The sequence below is a fragment of the Cottoperca gobio genome, chromosome 8 (assembly GCF_900634415.1).
Source record: "Cottoperca gobio chromosome 8, fCotGob3.1, whole genome shotgun sequence".
NCBI classification, from domain to species: Eukaryota; Metazoa; Chordata; class Actinopteri; order Perciformes; family Bovichtidae; genus Cottoperca; species Cottoperca gobio.
Window position 1 is genome coordinate 3,178,202 of NC_041362.1, and position 19,470 is coordinate 3,197,671.

The window sequence follows — 19,470 nt, forward strand, 5'->3', positions numbered from 1 at the left end:
ATGATGGAATTAGCCTGAGCAGACCCCCCCCCCCTTCTGTGCAGTTTATTTAACCAATAACAGCTTGCATGCTGGGAAACAAATCATTTCTGCTTTTCTAATTTCATGTCTTCTGCAAGGCCTTTGTCTCCGGAGTATAAACTCCAGAGCACACAGGACGAGCAGATGTTTCTATTAGGAACTCACTCGAGTGAATTCATAATAATCTGCAAACAGAAACACAAAGAAGAAGGAATGTTTGTGCACAGGTAACACTAAGTGGCAGCTGATCAGATTCATTTGCATCCTCATGAATCACCTTTTACACATGAAGCGACAGAAAAAGGAAGAGAAAAGTATATAAGCTGTTGCATGTGTCTCCTTTGATTTCCTGAATAGCATTGCAAAGTGCATGCAAACATATTCCATAAAAATAACTAATCAGAAGAGGTTTTTGTGCGGCCGATTTGTTTTAAAAAATTCAAACGATTACCGAATCGATTACAGCATCTCGGCGTCAAATCTGAATTTAAAATCTGCCGCTCTTTGGCTGTTTCTCTCTCTTCATTTACAAATATTTACATCTGAACCTGCAGCTGGCCGGAGAAGAATGAATTAACCTGTGAATGACTCATCATTCATTATCAGCTCCGGTGGAATTTACATAAATCCCACAGTCATTTTGAAATAATTTGAATTTAAATAGCAAAGGGATGAATAATCAACAAGTAATGAGAAGTGAAAGTGGTCATCTGTTCACATCTTTCACCATCAGCTTCATCAACAGGCAGGGCTGCTCACTTTCATTCCAAACAATCATATTTGGAGGTCAGTCCCTCCTTCTCTGCGGTTTATTTAACCACGAGACATGAATGTTTCAGATCATACTGTTACTCATCACTCCCGAGACACAAAGGCTAAGCAGCAGCATTATTAATGTATTAATGTCTCTTCCTTTGCTGCCAAAAATGCAAATCCAGTCTTGATTAAGCTTCTCATTTCTTTCTTCTTTCTTTGAAAATCTATTTAGGAATAATCTGATTTCAATTACAATTATATTGCTTTATTAAATTAATGTATTAATGGAAAAGAGTTCATTTTCATAAGAATGGCAATTTAAAAAATACGCTATAAAAAGGAACATGTAGTCTAGGGAATAATAACAAATAAATAGGCAATTTAATAAAAGTACTTTCATAAAGTTGTGTTATTCTAAATGTATTTCATGAACACAAGAACAATAGAGATGTATATTCACCTCTTCTCTAAAGGTTGTCTGGCAGCATAACACATCACATCTTCTCACTGTTGCTCATCAGGCCTATTATTAATCTGTAAATGGCAGTAGGGGTCTCACAATCAGAGGAACTAACTACTGGGGGCCCAAACATAGGGAGGGCACACAAGAAGCCTGAAATTAAAAAGTTTGTTTCTATTTGCATTTGTAATGTCAGATCATCAGCCTCATTAGTAGATGCGGATTAGTGGCTACACAAACTAGTTTGACGGGTTATTCTGTGTATCTAAATAATGTTGGAGCCTCTCGTGAGCTCCACACACCCCTACGAGCTGCAGATGGTTTGACCCACTAGCAAGAAGGTTAAACCACAGTAATTGCATGCTTTTCTTTTGCGAGGGATTCAAAGAATCATGTCATACAAAGAAAAGCAAGACAGTAATAATAATAATAACAACTTGAGGGTAAACAGCTGTGAACAAAAGACAGATGAGTGAACTTGTTAGCACCTGTTTTACTTTAGTTACGTAGCATGGACCGCTCCATATTCCCGTGTTACTGAGGATGTGAGACGAGGTGAGCTCAACTAAAAGATGCATCAAGCTAACGCTGAAAGATCAATAGGGAACGCTGTAAAACAAAACTCCTGTGAAGTCTTGTTCACTTGTAATACAGCAATATTTATTATGCTTAGGGTGCATTAAAGAGTAAAAGAACCATGAAATATTATGTTATGTTCCTGTGCCGAGCAAACCTCACAGATAAAGTATCTCAGGTGTATTTAATCCTTAACAAAAAAATAATTTGTACATGCATGAGAAATGATGTGGGGGGCCCACATGTTCATGCTACGCCCCTGATGAATGACTGCAAGTAAAGAAGGACAAATTGCGTACACGACGTTGTTATACAAAAGGCCACACTGTCAATCTCTACGTAGATCTCTGTGACATCAAATATACGAGTTGTGTCTTAAAGTGCAGCTCTGATAGAAACATCCTTTTATTTCATTACCACTGGTTCTGAACTCTGCGTCGGATCACAATCAACAAAACAAATGGTACTTTCCAAAGTGTCCCAAGGCGGTGATTTACAGGAGGATCTTTAAAAGAAAAATCTGTCTGCTGGGCTGGAAATATTGTCACAGGAAATGGACATCTCTGCACTGTCAGAGCAGAGCCCGACAACACTCAGCATGCCAAGCTTCAGTATCATCCCACTTCCCATTAGTCATGCTGTATGTGACTCTGTATTAGGTTGTCCCTTCATAAGCTCTCAATGAGAGAATGATTACATATTTCTACATGGCTGGCAGTGCACATTATTTGCATAAGCAGCACTGGTAAATGACTTTCAGTAACAAAGCAAATACCAAACTGACTGTGGAGAACAAACACTGAGGGGCAAACAATAACTTCAGCGGAAACACAGCATCGGGCTCTTGAGGAATATCACACTGATGATTCTTGCATAGGGTTCCATATTACAGAGTCGCTGCTGCTACAAGTTTGCAGTGATAACAAACAGCAGCAGCACTGTGTGTGTGTGTGTGTGTGTGTGTGTGTGTGTGTCTGCAGCCGGGAGCCTCACTGATGCCTCAACAGTGCCACCTTTTGATCAAAAGGTATTAAGAAAGCCTCTTCATGTTCACTCATCAGAAACCGTCTGTGAACCTCCAGAAAACATCCTCATTTTACCGGCTTTCTGTACATTCGAGCCAGGAAATATCTCTCAGACGAATCCTTCCTGCTGGCGTTTGGCTTTATAATCTGAACAGTATTGAACACATTCGAGAGTTTCTCCTGGAGTTCACGAGCGGAGATCCCGTCCCAGTATTTACACACCAGAGAGCCCCCCGGCTGCAAGATCTTCTCAGCCAAGTCTATCAAAGAGAAACACATTGTGATGAGTTTCACGTGGTCCATCTCCCGGAAACCGCTGGCGTTGGGCGCCATGTCGCTCAGGATGACATGAGCCTGGCGGTTTGGGAGCAGCTCCAGCAGCTTAGCGTGCGTGACGGGGTCCGTGACATCATGACTGCACAGGAAGTGGGCTCCGTCCAGAGGTGGGATGTTCATCAGGTCAATGCCAACAACTGTACCATGTGGTGCCGCCGGGTCTAAGGATGCAAGAAAACATTCCATCTAAAAGATTAAGGAGATGTTTCTGTGGTACGTTAGTTGACAAACAATCGTCAAATATTTGTTTAAAATCGATTAATCGTTAAATCATTTTAATGCAAAAACAAAAAATTGAAGATTTCCTGCTTTTCTCTGTTTTATATCGTATTAAACTGTATATCTTCGGGTTTTGGGATTACAAAGCAAGACATTTAAAGACATCACCGTGCACTTTCAGAATCAATTCCTCCCATTTTATACGAGATAATAATCTGCAGATTAATCTATAATGAAAATAAACGTTTGTTGCATCAACGGCTGACACAGCAATATGGTTATTTAACACGAATCCACAAGTGGTGACCTGCTAATTATAATATAGGGTTATAAAATGCAGTGGGGTCCCATCCTATACATTAAGTCAGTTAGTCGAAACAAATAAATAAATGTTGCATGCAATAAAACCTCCTTTACTAAACTGTTCAGGGTTTGGCCCATCTGGGAAACTGCAAATGGGCTGAACTCATTAGTAGTGGTTTGTTTGTCAACGTAAAGCCCTTTTAGGTGCTTTTTAATCTATTGCTTTAATATTAAGATGATATTAATATATCAATTAAATGACATTACTATTCCCTTTTGCATAATCGAGCGGAAACTTGGATATATTTATCCGAACCAAAACATTTTTAACTTCTTCTTCTTCTTCTTCTTTCTTCTAAGTCACTAGTTTCCATGAGTTAAATTCAACTTGTATAGACTTTAAAAACGTCCTTGTGATCAATAATCTGTCGAATTTAACATAAATTCTGCATGTAAACTTTGATTATAATAAATGAAGACATGAAGGTTATTGAGATTAATTGCCACGTCTGAGGCAACAAGACTTACATTATAAGTTAATACATTATGTTCAATATATGCAGCTCCTAACAGGCAATGCACCCCAACATACAGTACCACAAAAACAAAGCAAGTATCACATGATTACAACAGGGATGGATTTAATAAAACAAATAAAAAGTATAACAAATGAGTTTTTAATTGAGAAAAATGTAAACAGAGGAATTGAGTCAAAAATATAATAATAGTCTTAGACGATGAACTTGAATACCTTGAAAAATCTGTCAAATAGGTTATCAAGTATTATTTACTCCTCCACAGATGACTGCAGTTAGAAGGATATTCATAATATTTTACTTATTAAAGTCATTGAAAGACTAAATAAGATAAAGTTAATTCTCCAGTAAAAGATCATGTAGAATAACTTCTCTAATAAACTTTATTCAAGGCCCTGAGAATAATCAAGATCCACCTGAATTAACTGGGAACACAATACAGTAGGATGCTTCACATGCTGCTTTAGTTGTTTATCATACTGTCTGGTGTCCATGTTATTTTGTCCACACCTGTGTGCGTCAACCTCCCTCACCTCCCTCACCTCCCTCACCTGTCCCGGCTGAGTTGACCCTCTGCACTGCCACCTGGCTCCAGGCTCCAGGAGCAGCTCCACAGTCCACCACACTACCTCCAGGCTGCAGAAGCCTGAACTTGTCATCTATCTCCAGCAGTTTGAATGCGCTTCTGCACCGGAAGTTTAGTGCGTGAGAAGCCTTAACATACGGGTCTTTGAGCTGCCGCTGCATCCAGCGCTGCTCGGCGGGAGTTTTACTCTTCATCTTCTTCATTAAACATAATGAGGAGTGGAGAGATCTCCTCTGTAATGAGAAGCATAGCATGTTTTGAATGTGAGGGGGGTCATAGCGTATGGTATACTGCGCATGCGTGAAAATACAACTGTGCGTCATACTTATATATGTCCCCTTACAAAACACTCACAATAATAGTTCCTACCTGGGATAGTCACGTTGCTTTCAGCACAATATCAGAACGATGGAAATAAAAATGGAAACTGTTTCTCATGCATCTTATTCTTGCGATTTGATGCTTCTTTTGTGTTATTCATTTGATTGCTTGGTTTTATCCACAGTATTTATTATTTGTTTTAATTTATTCTCTTGTTTCTTCACTGTATTGGAAATAACTTTGAACTACACCCCCTGTATGAAAGGTGCTGTATAAATGAAGTGTATTATTATTGTTTATAATTTCTTAGAATATATTATCTTAATCAATAAAGTCTTATCTTATCTTATATAGTATCTTGATTTGTTTTTAAGTGCTAGTAGTAGTAGCCTACTTTAAAAATGTGATATAACCTCATAGCCCCATCATGTTAGAAATAATCAATAGAAAAAAAAACATATTTTGCATCTTTTATCATATCATGGGTCGTCTTAAATTAATATAACGCAACACGTGTTTATAGTTTCTAGTCGAACATATTTCAAGGTAACACATTTAACTGATCTTTCAAGCAAATGATGAAACTCGTGAATCCAGTTAGACCCATCCGTGCTCCTACACATCAGCGCGTCACGTGACGCCGCCTGTAGCGCTGCACGCGGGAGTCCCAAGTCTGGATTTCACACAAAAACTTATTTGTTCTCATTTCTTCTAGTCCGATGGCAGATATGGATCCGGTGAGCTCATACCGTCCAGCATTAGCAGCTCGTGTTGCCTCAGACAGTGTTTGCATTGTGATTAATGATGACTTCTTCCTCACTTCCGGTCTCAGACTCGGGAGATGTTGAGCTCCAAGCTGCTGACCCTGGTGCTGGTGGTGCAGCCCGGCAGAGTGCTGCTCGGCATGAAGAAGAGAGGATTTGGGGTCGGGAAGTGGAATGGTTTTGGGGGCAAAGTTCAACCTGGAGAAAGTATTGAAGATGGTGCAAGGAGGTAAATGAATCTCACCAGATGTTGTGATGAGCAGTTCATAGGTCCAACACCCAAAATATGTTTGACAAAACCTAAAAACAAGGAAAATAAAATATTCTGTATTTATTTCTCCTATAGAAGAAAACAACTCTTATATTTCATGTGTTATGTGTTTTCCTATTGGTTTTAGAATTTATTGAAGGAAAAAAGAAAGTTTGATCAGATTTAATGGATTGTTCAGCTCCACAATGCATATTATCACATCACATATCGTAACACCTCTAACGTGCATTAATAAAAACAACATAAGCATCAGTGGACGAAGCACTCGCATGTTTTACTTCTGTAAAAGTAGTACTACCCAAGTGTAGAGATACTAAAAATGGACAAAAGTACAGCCCATTTCAGAAAAATATATATAATATTATTGTATTTATTAATGTAATATTGCAGCTGGTATAGGTGGCTTGAGAATTTCACCAAGGGATCAATACAATTTCATCCATGATACATTATTTATTGATCAGAATTATTCTACATTTTTCAAATAAATGTAAAGTACAATATTTACCTCTAATTTATAGTGGAGTAGAAGTATAAAATAGCAGGAAATGGAAATACTCAAGTGAAGTACCTCAGAATTGTACCTAAGCACAGTACTTGAGTAAATGTACTGAGTTACTGTCCACCACTGAACATAGATCAGCGCAACACAAGATATGGAGCTGTGTTTTTGCGTTTAAAATCAAACAACAGGTGTGTTTTGGTGCAACAAGCATTAGGCGAACGGCAGTGTGGTGTCCAGTGTTGACGGGAGGATAGAAAAATAACTGTGTGTGTGTGTGTGTGTGTGTGTGATTATCAGTCATTAGCAGGAAGTTCGTTCCAAAGCTAAAGGAAGGAAGCCCAGAAGGCAATCAGGCCTCGTCCCAAGCTGCTCTCTCTGAATTATGAAAACAACAAAAGCAAGTGACCAATCCTAGTTCTTTGCCAAAGAGAATGTCTTGAATTAAGTTTTGACTCAAAACATTTATTATTTTATATTATAGTGATTTATTTTATCGAGCTTTGCTTTCTTTGGGAGACAATGGCAATCTGAAAAGATGGGCGATAATAGAGAAACAAGCACCAACATGGTAGATCACATCCAAGTAGGATTTAAAATGTCTACACTGAGGGTGTACAGTGTGTTAGGTGGTCAACTTTGAGGTAAGTGATTGTAGAGGAAACACGAAAGTCGGCTGCAAATAATTGTTCTTGAATGCACCATTGTGGCAGGTTTTTTTTTATCTGAAGTTTTATTTTGAAAAATGTTGTTTGACATAATGGGGGAAATATATATAAATAAACATGTGGCAAAATAATCTTGCAGACTAAAAGATCCACTTACTTGTTTTTTGTTGGAACTCTCAACCACATTTCATGGTCTTCATCAGCGAGAGTAGAAACATGATTTTGTGTCACACACATAAATCCTGTGTTTTTGGGGAAACACTGATCTCATCACTTTACTTGCTTTGAGTGTCTGTGTGACGTGTACTGTGAGTTCATCTTCTACAAAGAAATAACCACATCTGTCAGTAAATCTTCATTTGATGTTTATTTTTTATTTTTTAGAGAACTGCAAGAAGAAAGCGGCCTCACGGTGGACGCTCTCGAGAAGGTCGGAAACATCAAATTCGAATTTGTTGGAGAAACGCAGCTGCTTGACGTCCATGTTTTCCGTGCCGACTCTTATAACGGAGAGCCAACAGAGTCAGAAGGTATGACGTGCACTGCGCCGCACTGAAGCGTGGTGAAGGGTGATTCCACGCATACTTCTTCAGGGTTTTGTTTTTATACAACTCATAATCACAGTGGAATGACGCAGTCTCAAAAGTGTGAAGAGATTTAAACCCTAACCCGAGAAAACAGAACTATAATATTAAAAATCATTCATTATAAAACAGAAACTCATGCACTTTGGAGCTGAAGAGGAACTTTGTACATAATTCCAAGTAACTGATGTTTAAAACAACAACAAAGGTAACTGTAATCCTGCAAAAACTAATTCTCGTTTCGCTTTTGGTTCTCCTTAATCTTGACTTTCTTTCACGTTATCTCAAAGCCAGTCCAGTCATAGTCCTTGGAGTCAAGATAATGAGGCCTTCTGACAATCAAAACAGTTTTCAGTTCAGCTTTTCCAACCAAATTGACCACAATGATCCTCCTACGTAAAGATTGAAACTCTTTTTTGTGGGAGCTTTTGCACACGCGTGACTGTGAGCAGGGACAGTAAAGGGGAAGAATCTCTGCGTGTGCTCTCAGGGGTGACATTTAAAAGACTGCAAACACACAAAGGAAAGAAAAGGCTCAATACGAGGAATGCAGAGACCTGCAGTGATCTGTATTTCCTGAGAGGTTAGTCAAGGTCAACTGAGGGAAGTCACACAGCAAAGTGCAGCACTCAACCAAAGAGTCTGCAGGACGAGAGGAGTCACACAGCCAGGGGGGGGGGATGGGGGGAGAGATAAATGGAGGAAACAACGTAACTGAAATGTGCTGAAGTTATTAGAATGTGGAGCTGGAGACAGGAAGCGACTGCTGAGGCTTTGGGACGAAGTGGTAATGGAAGAAGTTGGTGAGCTGCATGTTCTGTGGCAGTGTCGTTACAGGAGAAGCCATGTTGGACAGTTGAGTTAGGAAATAGCAAAGTTCTCCTTTGGTTTAAAAGTGAGGCTAAAATGATTTGTGTTTGTTTACCTCCCTTTTAAGGACAATAATGATGTGTCAATATACAATCGTTTGCTCCATTTAACATATTAAAGCATAGGTGTACTGCAGACTTCGCTCCCGACACACACACACCTACAGTCAGAGACAGAGCGGAGGAAAGGAGAGGAGTGAACCAAAAGAAATTTGCGCCACACACAAACTCCCCCCTCCCACGGACCTCTTCAAGCCTCTTCTATACAATGTATAGGGGGTCCCGCCTCCACGCTACACCAGTTTGGAGGTCCTTGGCCTAAAAAACGTTGAAGACCCCTGTATTAAAGAGTTATTCGTCACTATGCTTCATACGAAGAAATATGAAATGTGAGTGTTGTCATAAACCGGACTGATTTGATCTGCACTGCATTTAATATACTTATTAATTAGAAAGTCCTAAGTGATGAGGTAAATGTTTAACTCCTAACGGAACAAACGTTGTTTAATTCTTGTTTAATGTCTAACAATTAATTTCCCTTATTGTTTTCTAGAAATGCGGCCTCAGTGGTTCGAATTCGACCAAATTCCTTTCAGTGACATGTGGGCCGATGACATCCTGTGGTTCCCACTGATGCTCCAGAAGAAGAAATTTGTTGGATATTTTAAGTTTCAGGGTCACGATGTGATCCTCAGCCACAAGCTGGAGGAAGTGGAGGAACTGTGACACATCCTGCGTTTCTGAGGACATTTATGACCGTGACAACAAAAGCATCTTCCAAACTTCTGGTGCCACCGTTCACGGCCCGACGCCACCGAGGACTTCACCTCGTTCACTGTACATGGAGAGCTTACAAAAGGTTACATAATAAATAAAACAAAGAAGCAATATAGTGACAGAAATATCCAATCTGTTATTTTATTTTTCAGGATAAATGATTCAACAACAAGATTTCTTTCTTAAAATATTTACAATATCTACAGTAATAATTCTATTGTTAGTCAACTTGATTCTTGCCCAAACAAACATGTTTCATTCTGTATTAATAAAAGTTGTGCGTACATCTTGATTGGCATGTTGCCGTCGTTCATTTCAACAGTCGGGTTGTATTTGAGATGAAGTTTGTCTGGCAACGTGAGCCCGTGTCTGGCAACGTGTCCCTTTTCTTCTTTGGAATAACACAAAATGTTCTGATGAACTATATGTGTGCAGGATTGTTTACATGTCAAACATCTGAAAAGTAGAAAGTCTACTAGTGGACAGAAAAGGGCATTTTACACACTGACACATTTAAATGTTCTTAAAAATATCCTCCATCTATAAAGTTATACGCCCAAAAAATCTTCCAGTGAAAGTCATAAAGGTGAATATTAAATGTTAGCTGAATTGTTACATGATTTATTGCACCGCTGTGTGAATTTACATCATTTCTCTTTGGTAGTAAATCAATAGCTTATAGTGTTATTGACATTAGGCCACTAGTTCTAAAAGTCATTTTAAAAAATCAATAAATCTCAAATCTCTGCCCTTTGTAGTATTTTACTCTTTGAACACAACTTCTAAAATAAAACTTAGTCTCTCAGAGTTTTACTTTTATTGGCTCCACTTATAAGTAAACACCAAAAGAGAAACAGCAAACTCGTCCATAAAAAATATAAAGTACGCTGCTACGCATACATACTATATATATATATATATAGAATATACATTAGTCTGAAGTTATTCAGTGAGTAAAACCGTCATGACTGGAGATTTAAAATAACCTCATCCTTTAATAAAGTAAAACCTTCTGTCCCTCTCAATTATTTTAGTGTATAAAACTTAAGGTTAAATTATAAACAGGTGCTCTAATGAGTTGGAATGAGTATAATGTGTGACATGTTGACTGGTCCCTTGTAAAATAACATCTCGTCATGCAGAGCATCAAATGTCAGATTTATGAGTCCACAGTATTCAAATCCACAAACAAGCTGAGAAGTTGCATTAACAAAACAATATACATATACATATACTTTTATTGAATGGAGTGTATACTGTGTAGTAGAAGACGTTTCTCGAGCTCACAGAGAAAGTTATTTTCCAGTTTGCGGCGGCGGCAGTGTTTCTCTCACATTTGCATTTTTTTAGATGGGGGGCTTCGATCCGTTCTTACCCCCGAAGAGACATCCCAGCTTTGGTTGGAGTTCATTCCACACCGCTCCCATCTGGAAAGAAAGCAACATGTCACGTCTCTTTACCGACATTTATGTAAAGCTCATCTTACTAATGGAATAATCAAACAATCAAAACGTCGCTAAGATGTTTGGATGCGATTATTTCCAAGAAACATGGAAGTGAAATTATCTTCAAATACTTTAAAATCAACAGAAACCTTCTCGAAATGTGGCCATATTGGGATTTGAGTGAAAAAGTTCAGACAGACACATCTACCTAAAGAAACACATACTGCATGTTTTATTAGATTGTAATCATGTAGAGGAATATGTGAAGTGTAAGGCAGAGTATCCTTCCAGTGATACCATCCATCATTATTATTAGTTCCTTCATTGGACTTTAAAAAGCCAATTTAAAACTGATTTAACCCTCCTGAAGGGTCTGCGGGAGAAAAAAAGATTTCCAGACGAGCACTCACCTCTCGGTGTCCTTGGACTTGGGAGTTAACGAAAGCCCCCAGAATGTGAGAAGTGATGGGAAGGTAGATGAAGATGAGCTGCGTCTCTTGATGAAGGCAGAACAGGGAGAAGTAGTTACGCAGCTCCATGGTCTGAATGGCGTTTTCTTGCTATTAACAGAATGATAAAAAGAATAATTGGGAAATTGTCACCACTTATCAAATGACGATAATCTGTAAAAAAAAAAAAAAGTTTTCTGTGGGGAAATGTTCCTCCAGTGATACCAGAGAGGAGGCCATAAATCATTCCATTACATCTTAATTGGCTGTAGATTTGATTTACAAGTGAGCTATTGCTTAATCCTGTTCATCACCGACTCAGTCACTGTTACTGACAGCAACACCGTCTGATGAAGAAGCCGCGTAGACATTAGAATCATGCAGAAGGAGTGAAACGGTCACAGTATAGCTGCCTATACCTCAGCATATTACTCTACCGTTACTAAAACCTGTCTATAGTCAGTCCGCCACTTTGCTCACACATTCATATTCCCCTCAGGACGAGTTGTAATTCATTTGGTGATCTTTTTGTCTAATATTTATTTAGTTTATGCGACTACAATCGTCTTCCTGCAAAAATCATGACATTCCCATCAGCCTCAGCTGTACTTTTAGTTTCGTGGTAATTAAGAAATGTTAGCATGCTAAACCGCTAAACTAAGATAATGAACAAGGTCAAAACTACGCATCAGCATGTGAGCATGTTAGCATGTGAGCATGTTAGCATGTGAGCATGTTAGCATGTGAGCATGTTAACATGTGATAATGTTAGCAAGTGAGCACATGAGCATGTTAGCATGTTAACATGTGATAATGTTAGCATGTTAGCATGTGAGCATGTGAGCAGGTTAACATGTGATAATGTTAGCATGTGAGCATGTTAACATGTGATAATGTTAGCATGTGAGCATGTTAGCATGTGAGCAGGTTAACATGTGATAATGTTAGCATGTGAGCATGTTAGCATGTTAACATGTGATAATGTTAGCATGTGAGCACATGAGCATGTTAGCATGTTAACATGTGAGCATGTTAGCATGCTGTCAGCTCACCCCTGTGCATTAGTCCAGTCTCAGAGCTGCTGGCATGGCTTGTTCTGAGATGTGAGACTTTGTTTGAATAACGTTGCACATATAATCTCAGGGAGTCAAGAGAGTTTTCTTGCAAATCAAAGCTAATATGTTGGAAAAACAGAAAACATAAGTCTATAAATTAATGTGCAAATCTCCTAAACTCAGTAATTAGATAACACGGTGGTCAGAAAACTGACGCTCTTTAAACTCATGACCACATTTGCCACACAGACAAACCCCTCTGACTTAGAGGAACTATCACGCTGGTGTTAGTCTTGTGACTACAACAGTATCTGAGTAAGCTGACTAATGCTGTCGATGGTGACTCAGCTTTGTACCATGATTGAAATGATGATTTGGCTTATTCAAAGCTCTTATTCATCATGTTCTATTATTGTATCTGCTCCCCCTTACACTGAATGTCTCAATAGAATTAGATGATTTTTTGGATTTCACGTTATTTCTATTTATACCAGAGTTTATGCATGTGAAATATGTCTTAAATTGAATTAAAACATTTTTTTAAAACTCTTAAATCTGAATCTGAAACCTCTGTATACGCAGTGCATGTCGATTAACCATATACTGTATGCACGTATGAGAGTATCGAGTATAAAGATGAATCTGAATATTGGTTATTGGAGGATAACGAGATTCGTCCTGACTGCGTTTCAGGGTACAGGAAGCATCCCGACACTGGAAGAGATCGACCACCTGAACAATTCGTGACTCCAGCTGCTCCACAGACGCCTGCTCTTTGGGCTGCACCGTGGCGCTCATCATTTGCCTCTTCATCATGCCGTACTTGTGCAGCGCTCTCTGGTGCTCGTGCAGCACGCCTTTCTCATGGCGCTCACAGAGATCCTACAGGGGACCGAACACAGTTACACAAAGCTCTTCTTATTTGCCACAAAATGACATGGTAATTTAAAAACAATGGTAGTAAACAGCCAAAGATCATGATAGAGGAATGGTTTGTACAAATGATTAAATTAGCATACATATTACAGTTAACAGATTTAATAGAAGCTTTATCTGCCCACCAGTCCCCAACTACCTTTCTAAGTGAGATAGACTGGTCGGGGGCATTGTTGTGAAGATTAATCATTACATAACTTCCCGAATTTAGTTACTAACTGAACCTGGATTAACCTGGAATGCACAGCTCTTCATTGTGTCTTCCCATCAGTAAACTGGGGGTTGTTTTTATTGCCTTGTTGGATATCAACAGTTCTGCAGTGCTTCATACAGTGAGCATCATTGGATGTGAAAAGTACAAACATCAAAACAAAAAACCAGCCGTCTCTGGAGGTGAACTCAACCTAAAGGAGCAAAACAAACAGAAGTGCAACTGACTCACTCTGTACGATTGCAGTAAATCCAGGAAAAGATTCAGTTTTTCCACAACATCATCCTCTTCCCGTCTGCCCTGAGGACGTAAGAAAAAACAAAGAATGTTTTACCCAGTGCCAGTTTTGGACGAGCACAGCAGAGCAGGTGGTGGGGATGAAGGACTGAGGGTTGTACCTGCTGAGCAGCTTTGTCAGATAGCACGGCGAACTCCACAGACAGACTCTTCAGAGACTGACGCAGGGTCCCCCAGGTGCCTTGTGAAGCAGCCAAGGAGGGAAGAGATGAAGCATCTGAGCCCAGTGTACTGTCGAAAAACTGCGTTATTACTGGGACAGGATGCAACATTGTTGTGTCCAAACTCATTTCAAACTAACAACCATGAAGAGACACAACAGCTGGGATTTGGAATCTTATTAACATTTGTTTTCCCTGTCCAAGACCTCTGGATACAAACCCATAATAATAATAATAATAATAATGATGAAATACCTGAGCTCTCTGCCAAACATGAGAAGATCAGTAGCATTCTCCTTAGAGCGCTCCGCCATCTTCTCAGCTCTGTCACGCAGCTTCTGGAAGCTGTTGTGAATATTTCTAATCAGCTCTCGGCTTGTTGAGAACTGGGCCTGAATGTCAGCGGGGAGATATTCCTACAAAACAATAATTGCAATTTTAAAAAGCAGGTAATTGTTTTGTAGGGAAAGCATGAGAGGATCTTTCCTTTGTACATGTGACAAACCTTCGCCTGGGTTGCAATTCTGTTGGTCATGAACTCATCGCCCGTTCTCTTGTAAGTGTCACGCAGCTTCGTCTGAACATCCTGTTTGGGGAAGATGAGTGAGGAGTGTGTGTGAGTGGAAAAAAAGGCACGGAGTAACAGGATGCATCTCACTGTCAGTCATCGTGATGATAGTGCTTATTGTGCAACAGCCAGTGTCACAGCACGAGGCCGCGAGTTACAACACCACTACGTACGGAGCCACTGCATGTGAGGAAGGTCTTGACCAGCTCGTCCTCTGAGAAGAAGGGATGCCGTGCCACCAGGTTAATGAATCTGCCAAGAGCACGTCTCCGGCCTTCAATGAACTCCCGCTCAGAGACGGAGGTCAGGACTGTGGACCAGAGAAAACACCGTGAGAGCACATCAAGCATTTGACCTGGAGTCGGGGTTTAAACTATAAAAGCTTGTCGTTCGTTAGCATAAACTAATCGACTAAAGAAAATCTTAGTTGACTAACACTCATACAATTTATAAAAAGACTAATTGACTAATCAAATATCTCAGTCAGCGGAGACCAAAACGACCAATTACCCGACTAATCGAATAAGAAAGGGCGGCCCTGGTGACATCCATGTTTTGGATGGTGGTCAAGTTGCATTGTGGTTAATGTAGGCAGCAGGTTTTGACAAACAAAAAACGATATGATATCTGTTCTCCTTTCTGATGAATCTATTTTATTCCGACTAAATGCTAAAAATCGATGGAGCAATCTTTCTAAGTGTAAATATGACGTCACAATCTTACGGATATTCCTGAAAAGGAATAATCATATACTTTATACACCCATAGAAGTTCATCTTGAGCTTCTTTTATCAGCAGGATGCGATGAAAAGAGCTCATTCTGCGGGATGGCGATATCTTCATGACATTCTGTACTCCATGAAGGTCTCTAATTGAGACGTTGTCAAATCGAGTGTTTTCCCAGGGTGCATCAGTGTGAGTGTTGGTATAATTATCATTCCAAAGCTACAATACTGAAAATCACTGTGAACTCAAACAGGCTCATTTTACACATCACTTCCCTGTTTTTTTCCCCAGGCAAGAACTTAGATGAGTGTTTGAAACAATACAGCCTGCAGGAAACGTTTGTATTCAAATTAAACCAAGCAAAATAAAAACGCTCAGCTACCAGAAGCACCTGGATATTTACAACTGACCTTTCAAAGAAGCATGTAAACCCAAACAATGCTCCCAAAACAATAATGAGATTCGGAAAGGAAGAAATGCAGAAACAAAGAAGTCCGAAGGTGACTGTGCAGATGTGTAGATGTGTGTAGATGTGTCACTTCAGTCACATACCTCCCTTTAACATTCTTTTAGGCGGCAGTGCCGGCACCACTCTGTAGGCAAATCTCTGAAGCAAAACCTCGTGGAAGACATCAAAATCACTATAGCGACGGTAAACTGATATTTTATAATGCTAAAAAAACAGAAAGCAGATGAAGAAAATGATCAGGAAACATTAAGTTGGAAAGGTAAACATGTTCAGCTTGTCTTGTTGTTGAGGTTATTCTGACACAATCATTCACACGGAGTGGGATTTATGGGATGCCTTGCCTGGCTGGTGACCTGGTACTCCACATGTTTGAGGAACAAGCCCTTCTTCTCAGGTATGAGCTCCACCTGGACTGTGTCTCTGATCAGCAGTTTGTCCAGCGTCTGAGACATCGTCAGAACGTCCTCCTGAGCCGGCTGCATCCTCAATGCGTTCAGGTCCCTCGGCTCCCCGAGCTGAGGCGTCGGCAACTCTGTCAAAGCACACAACCAGCACCAAATTCTAATATCTGCCTTCATGATTAAATCAATAAATCTAGAAAACAAAATGAATGTCCTAACTGTGAGGAACAGATTACTACGTGTCTCGCTCTATTGGTGTTCAGCTCTTCTCTCCGTGCATTCCAAGAAGGCCATGAATTAAATGTAATGTACTGCGACAAATGCAGAAAACTTGTTCTTGCTTAGATGAGGAAGTGGCATGCAGCTCGCTGCCATACTGGCCACACCTGAAATAACAGAGGGAGCCTTAAATAATCACAGAAGACTGGGAATGAATCTACGTCAGGCCAGCATTATGGCTACCACTCTAAAAACCATGAAACTCCCCCCTCTATCATCTTCCCACTGTGGGGTGAGTGAAAGAATGCAACTCTTAAACATAGCTAAGGCTTCTCTACCAAAGTAAAATAAATACAAAATTCAAAGTATGGGTTAAAATGTAGATTTTTGAGCAGATACATTATATATAAATAATCCCAAATGTCCCTCTGATGCTTTAGGGTTATTAAGATATTATGCAGTGTAAGGTGGGAGTAGCCCAGTGGCAAACTGTCCCTGAGAACTTCTGTTAGGAATGAAATCTTGAGTTCACGTGAGCCAATAAAAGAGTGAAGTACAGCTGGAGTATCTGGATCGCTGAGGATCCATCGAGCTACTCATTAAGCAGAAGCTTTACTGTCACTGTCACCCACCTCGTATGCAGTTCTCCAAGAGTTTGGGGCTTGGTTGCTTTCCTTGCTGAGCGAGAGCAATCAACGCGAGCGCTTTATAGAGTGACAACTTGCTCAGGAATCCACCTGTAGAGTCAACATGCTCGGCAATCTGAGAAAAGACAAAATTCAAATTGAATTGTGGACATTTCTCTCGGCAAGAAGTGCTCAGTAGACATAAAATGTGACGATATGCTCGGTCAGAAAAAGGGAAATTCACTAAACCAGGACAGATGTTACACACGCAGAGCAATTTCATAAGACTGTAGCGTGACCTTATAGTTCAGCAGTTTTAATCTGACAGATTGTGAGTTATGTAAAGCCCATAACAGTCTGTAGCCAACACAAAGCTTGTACCAACCTCCTGTTGATAAGACTTTACACCTATATCTTAATCTGCATTTACATATATACATTCACAATGTCGTGCTGCAGCCTCTTGGTGATTTAAGTGTAGACCCCTCACCTGGACTAAAACCGTCTGGGAGATATCTGTCCTTTGGAGCAACCGCTGAAAAACTTCAACCTGCACTCTCTCATCTGTCCTACAGCAGATGGCCTCATATACTTCCCTGTAATAGGCAGGAACTGAGCCTGAAAGAGGAACAACACCTACATAGCATCACAACCATCCAAAATATTTGATCAGCAGCATGGCCCTAATCCAAAATAATTGAATAATGGACCTAACTTTGCACTCCATACTGAGGTAATGGCGATTTTAACACCTTTTCTTTAGGACTTTATAGGATTGTATTTCCCATCACATGACTTTATAGTATCGTAAAGTTTTGCAATGATGATTCCAAGGTTTTCAGACCAGTCAACCTTTAAGATTCAGTACATTATTAACCTTATTATAGTTGTACAGTAGTGAGTAGTACAATGACGATATGAACTCTGAGTACTAACTAAAATACTGCAATGCACAATCGACTGTTTTTCACGTGGCAGGAAAAACACATGAAAACGTTCATAAACCCTCTGCACTCATTGGCATTATCTTATCTAAGTTATTGTTACTATTGCACATCCGGTATTAAAAAAAACATTTAAAAAAGCTCTCTTGGACGGTTTTATGATGGAGCAAGTTCATGAGATCTTAATGTACCCAAAAGTTCTCATCGGTTCAGTTCACATCGCGACTTCACCGAACACAAATATCCACATTTTAAAACATTGAATACAACATTTTTGACCGGCTTGACACTGCAACACCAAACAAACCAACAAAGTGTTTCGGAAATGATATGGCAACATTGTGTTAGGAAGAGTAGAAGAAGTTTTCGCACTGTACCTTCATTGATCTCTCCTGCCATGGTTCAGCCTGTCATGTGAGCGCAAGAGCACCTCCATGTGATTTCCTGCAGAAAAGAAAAAACAAGTAATTTATTTCTTAAAGATGTAGTAAGCGCTGGTTAAAGTCCAAGTGTGGAGTAGAGCAATATAACCTGACACTCACTGGCAGCTAATGAGTATATCATGTTCTGCAGGAATCTGAACCTTTAAGTTTTTAAAGGAGAGAAAAAAGCACCGGTGGTTGTTTTTATTTTTAAAGCAGCTCAATCAGCAGCTCTGTATATGCAGTCTACATTTCACCAAACAATCTGTGCAATATTGTCTTAAGTCCTGTGATCTCTTGGTTTCACTTGTGCAACTTAATTTGGTTTGATTTTATCTTCCTCATTCTTAAAACTTGATCTAACGCTGCCTTCGGGTACTCCTCGTAAGTTTCAGTGTTTGTATTTCTAAAGTAGGCTGGCCGAATATTTATAAATATAAGTATTTGCAGATTTTAAATCAAGTGGCACAGCTATAGAATATATAACCAGGCATCTGTATTTACCCGTTATGAATAGTTATCACTTTTATGATTTTTGTTGAGATAGTTTTATGCTTTTAGCCCCTGTCAATGGTGTCCTTCAAGTGGAGAAAATGCAATGCAGTGCCCTTCCAGTGGAAAAAACATGAAGTGCCATCCAGAGTTCCCTTCCAGTGGCGAAAACTAAATGCAGTGCACTAATAGTTGCCCTTCCAGTAGAGAAAATGCAATGAACTGCCATATGGGTAGCCTTACAATGGAGATGCAGTGCCATATAGCCTGCCCTACATGCCTGTGCACTGGTGCCCCACCCAATGCAGCTGGTGCCCTTTTTTCTTTCTTTTTTTCTGGCTCCTGTCAAACATATGAGATCATCGCTTTCTTAGTTTAATTCACCTCCTGGTTCAACACTGCAGTCGACAAGTAGTTCTAATATTTCCGACACTACTTGAACGTATCATTGGCTCAACGCTATGGCGCCTCTGGG

The 19,470-nt window shown here is 39.7% G+C and overlaps 3 protein-coding genes across 8 annotated transcripts; 1 reads left to right on the forward strand and 2 right to left on the reverse strand.

Moving 5' to 3' along the window:
- Positions 1 to 1,980: 1,980 nt before the first annotated feature.
- On the reverse strand, positions 1,981 to 6,008 carry mrm2 (mitochondrial rRNA methyltransferase 2). 4 transcript variants are annotated; one of them, XM_029438620.1, is made up of 3 exons: positions 5,889 to 6,008; positions 4,775 to 5,051; positions 1,981 to 3,335 (listed from the first exon to the last, which is right to left on the reverse strand). In XM_029438620.1, the coding sequence occupies exons 2-3, from the start codon at positions 5,019 to 5,021 to the stop codon at positions 2,905 to 2,907; spliced, it is 678 nt and encodes a 225-aa protein (XP_029294480.1). In that variant the 5' UTR covers positions 5,022 to 5,051; positions 5,889 to 6,008; the 3' UTR covers positions 1,981 to 2,904. The 4 variants fall into 4 exon arrangements, with proteins under 4 accessions (XP_029294480.1, XP_029294481.1, XP_029294479.1 ...); XM_029438621.1 differs by lacking the exon at positions 5,889 to 6,008 and adding an exon at positions 5,188 to 5,205; XM_029438619.1 differs by lacking the exon at positions 5,889 to 6,008 and having other exon boundaries at positions 4,784 to 5,118.
- Positions 5,726 to 9,866, forward strand: nudt1 (nudix (nucleoside diphosphate linked moiety X)-type motif 1). The gene is made up of 4 exons (XM_029438622.1): positions 5,726 to 5,876; positions 5,972 to 6,132; positions 7,729 to 7,874; positions 9,351 to 9,866. Exons 1-4 carry the CDS (start codon positions 5,859 to 5,861, stop codon positions 9,521 to 9,523), a joined length of 498 nt encoding a protein of 165 aa, XP_029294482.1. The 5' UTR covers positions 5,726 to 5,858; the 3' UTR covers positions 9,524 to 9,866.
- A 495-nt stretch (positions 9,867 to 10,361) lies between these two features.
- snx8a (sorting nexin 8a) lies at positions 10,362 to 19,026 on the reverse strand. 3 transcript variants are annotated; one of them, XM_029438614.1, is made up of 14 exons: positions 18,624 to 18,824; positions 18,459 to 18,525; positions 17,628 to 17,755; positions 17,144 to 17,273; positions 16,233 to 16,423; positions 15,975 to 16,095; positions 14,870 to 15,006; positions 14,634 to 14,714; positions 14,384 to 14,544; positions 14,069 to 14,198; positions 13,902 to 13,970; positions 13,256 to 13,405; positions 11,430 to 11,579; positions 10,362 to 11,001 (listed from the first exon to the last, which is right to left on the reverse strand). In XM_029438614.1, exons 2-14 carry the CDS (start codon positions 18,478 to 18,480, stop codon positions 10,921 to 10,923), a joined length of 1,551 nt encoding a protein of 516 aa, XP_029294474.1. In that variant the 5' UTR covers positions 18,481 to 18,525; positions 18,624 to 18,824; the 3' UTR covers positions 10,362 to 10,920. The 3 variants fall into 3 exon arrangements, with proteins under 3 accessions (XP_029294474.1, XP_029294476.1, XP_029294475.1); XM_029438616.1 differs by lacking the exons at positions 17,628 to 17,755; positions 18,624 to 18,824 and adding an exon at positions 19,008 to 19,026; XM_029438615.1 differs by lacking the exon at positions 17,628 to 17,755 and having other exon boundaries at positions 18,624 to 18,820.
- Between the last annotated feature and the right edge of the window lie 444 nt (positions 19,027 to 19,470).

Coding starts and splice junctions, on each gene's coding strand:
- nudt1 (XM_029438622.1), top strand. Junction 6,133..7,728: donor ATTGAAGATGGTGCAAGGAG/GTAAATGAATCT, acceptor TTTATTTTTTAG/AGAACTGCAAGAAGAAAGCG. Junction 7,875..9,350: donor AGAGCCAACAGAGTCAGAAG/GTATGACGTGCA, acceptor ATTGTTTTCTAG/AAATGCGGCCTCAGTGGTTC.
- snx8a (XM_029438614.1), bottom strand. CDS start 18,480: ATGGCAGGAGAGATCAATGAAG. Junction 17,756..18,458: donor GGCAGGAGAGATCAATGAAG/GTACAGTGCGAA, acceptor TTCCTCTTTCAG/GCTCAGTTCCTGCCTATTAC. Junction 13,971..14,068: donor CTGACAAAGCTGCTCAGCAG/GTACAACCCTCA, acceptor TTACGTCCTCAG/GGCAGACGGGAAGAGGATGA.
- mrm2 (XM_029438618.1), bottom strand. CDS start 5,072: ATGCTATGCTTCTCATTACAGAGGAGATCTCTCCACTCCTCATTATGT. Junction 3,336..4,774: donor AGCCGGGACAGGTGAGGGAG/GTGAGGGAGGTG, acceptor TTGCATCCTTAG/ACCCGGCGGCACCACATGGT.